Source organism: Diaporthe batatas (assembly GCF_019321695.1).
Source record: "Diaporthe batatas strain CRI 302-4 chromosome Unknown Contig00030, whole genome shotgun sequence".
NCBI classification, from domain to species: domain Eukaryota; kingdom Fungi; phylum Ascomycota; class Sordariomycetes; order Diaporthales; family Diaporthaceae; genus Diaporthe; species Diaporthe batatas.
The window spans coordinates 174,931-177,404 of NW_025408577.1; the positions used below are offsets into that span (position 1 = coordinate 174,931).

The 2,474-nt window shown below is 42.7% G+C and overlaps 1 protein-coding gene across 1 annotated transcript; it reads right to left on the bottom strand.

The window, feature by feature from the left end:
- Positions 1 to 426: 426 nt before the first annotated feature.
- Positions 427 to 1,650, bottom strand: KVR01_013706 (uncharacterized protein; the record flags this gene model as incomplete). Its single annotated transcript, XM_044782471.1, has 1 exon — positions 427 to 1,650. The coding sequence occupies one exon, from the start codon at positions 1,648 to 1,650 to the stop codon at positions 427 to 429; it is 1,224 nt and encodes a 407-aa protein (XP_044637351.1).
- Between the last annotated feature and the right edge of the window lie 824 nt (positions 1,651 to 2,474).

Sequence of the window (2,474 nt, forward strand, 5' to 3'; positions counted from 1 at the left end):
CTGATGGATCTGAAAGGTATATCACATTGTGCATCTGTTCCCGACATGAATACGATTGTAGTGTATGATGAGTCCCCTCAAAGATACCTATCAGGCAAATTGGGTGTTGGGAGTTTTCCAGGTTCTCTCCAACAGACCAGACCAAAAATAGGCTCCCTTGTAATCCACAGCATGCAGAATCGAGTATAGATTGCCTGTTGCTCAACACAACGATCCCATGATTGAGACTGATGATCTTGATGTTTAGATCTCACAAATGAATCTATTCAGGCAGTGGAAGAGTCTTATACATGGTCATATAAGAGCCACGCTGCTCATAGTAGCAATAAGAGACCCATGTAGTTAGGCGGGATGTTGCAAAGTCAGCTTCGGGACTGCTCCTCCTGTCAGTTGCCTTGAAAATTGCTAGATTGTTGGGTGGAATACTTACACTACCTTGTGCAGCAACCTCGCATACCGACCATCAGCCCAGTTGTTCCAATTGAGCTTCTTGAATACAGTGTTTAGATTGCGGTTCACCTCATCGTCGTTCTTGTGGAACATGTACACCGGCACATACACCTTCGTCTCAGGCGCTGATGTTCGGCCCGAGAACTCCCAGTTGATGTCAATGCCCTGACGCAACCGTTCCACATTCCACGGCCGGCAATGATCATCACTCTCCTGCGATTCCGGGTCGTTTACCAGCAGATGCCAGACCGCCTGCAACCGCCGAAGGCCCTCAAGCGTCTTGTCGTCCGTCAACCGCCCTCCAAGCGTGACCGCGTCACGGATACATGCAAAGGCGTTGCACTGGATGCGATAGTATAGCTTCACGCGGGCCTTGCTTGGGTCGGCGCAGTCGACGCTAACCAGGTTGAAGAAGGAGTTGGGCCTGTTCATCTTGGCGCACTCCCGGCATCTGGTGTCTCCGCGACCGACCTGGCCACAAGGGGCTTGAAAGAGGTACTTCTCCAGGCGGTCGAGGGACTGGCCCATGACGGCGCTGGCGCCTGGCAGTGTGCGAATCGCATCAACCACACCCTTGTTGAGATCGGGCAGATTATCCCATCCACCGCCTCTAGCGAAGAACTTCTGCAGCGGGCAGAAAGTGCACTTGAGACTCCTGGTCCCACAAGCGAAGTCCACGCCCATGAAGCCTTTTGGAACTGGCGCCTCCGCGCGGGTCCGAGCTTTGGCGGCGTCAAATTCTGATTGATCTTTGAGGCCGAAAACCTCGCTAAGGTGATGGAACCACTGGGCGTCCACCGAGGTCATCTCCGGGACGAGGCGGGAGAAACTGGCGAGGAAGGCGGACTCTCCTATGGGATCTCGGTCAGTCCCGATCTCGCGGCTGACAGGCTCCAGGTAGAAGCGGACTATTGGTCCTCGATCCTCAGACAGGTTGATGGAGAGTTCTATGGGCAAGCCATTGTAGGCCAATGTTATCTTCCATTGTGGGTGCGGAGGCTTGGGCCCCAGTCCTGGTAGCGCTGCACGCAAACAGGCGACGTGTGCGGCCTGTTGTTCGGTGTTGTAGGAGCCGGCCTCTGATAGGTATGCCTCGAAACGTGGCACTAAGTAGTTTGACCAGAACTCAACGTCCTCAACAGTGCCCTGCAAGCTCCTCCCTGGCAGGTCAGCAGCGCTCGCTGCTGAAAGTGTAGCCATTTTTGAAATGATTGAGATATGGATTGCGATTTCACGGGAGTGGCTTGGCCTGAGGTGCTGTTTGTCTTGAAATAGCATTGGCGTGCTGGTGATGAGTTTAATGCTCAGAGTTCCCCCTGGCCTTTCCTCCGGAGGCTTGCTGAGAAATACTGAAGCAGCCTGTCTTCAGCTGCCCACCGCTTTCGTGGCATCTTTTCGCCCAATCCTTACACTCATAGAAGCTATAACAGTTAAGTACTATATACTAAGACTTATTTTATTTTAAGTTAAGTTTTTTCTTAATTTAAAAATTTAATTTAATTAATTACTATGATAATAATAATATTATAATATAAAAAGAATATTAATTAATATTAAGTTAATATTTACTTACTTAACTTTAATATTTATTTATTTAATAATTTTTATAAACTTATTTAATATTTATTTTTTTAAATAACTTTTTTATATCTATAAATACTTTCTAATTTAATATAAAGAAATTCTATAAAATAATTTTTATCTTTAATTTTTATATTTTAAATATAAATCTCTTTTAATATACTTTTAATATACTTTTAATATACTTTTAATATACTTATTAATATACTTTTAATATACTTTTAAACTTTATATATTTAAATATTAATTAATATTTAAATATAAACACTATACTCTTTTAATATTTTAATACTTTTAAAACTTTTAATATTTAATTAATATTTAAATATTTAATTAATATTTAAATATATAAGGTTTAAAAGGTATATTAAAAGGTATATTAAAGAAGTATTAAAAGTTATTTTAAAAGAGTATTAAAAGTATATTAAAAATATTAAAAGTAT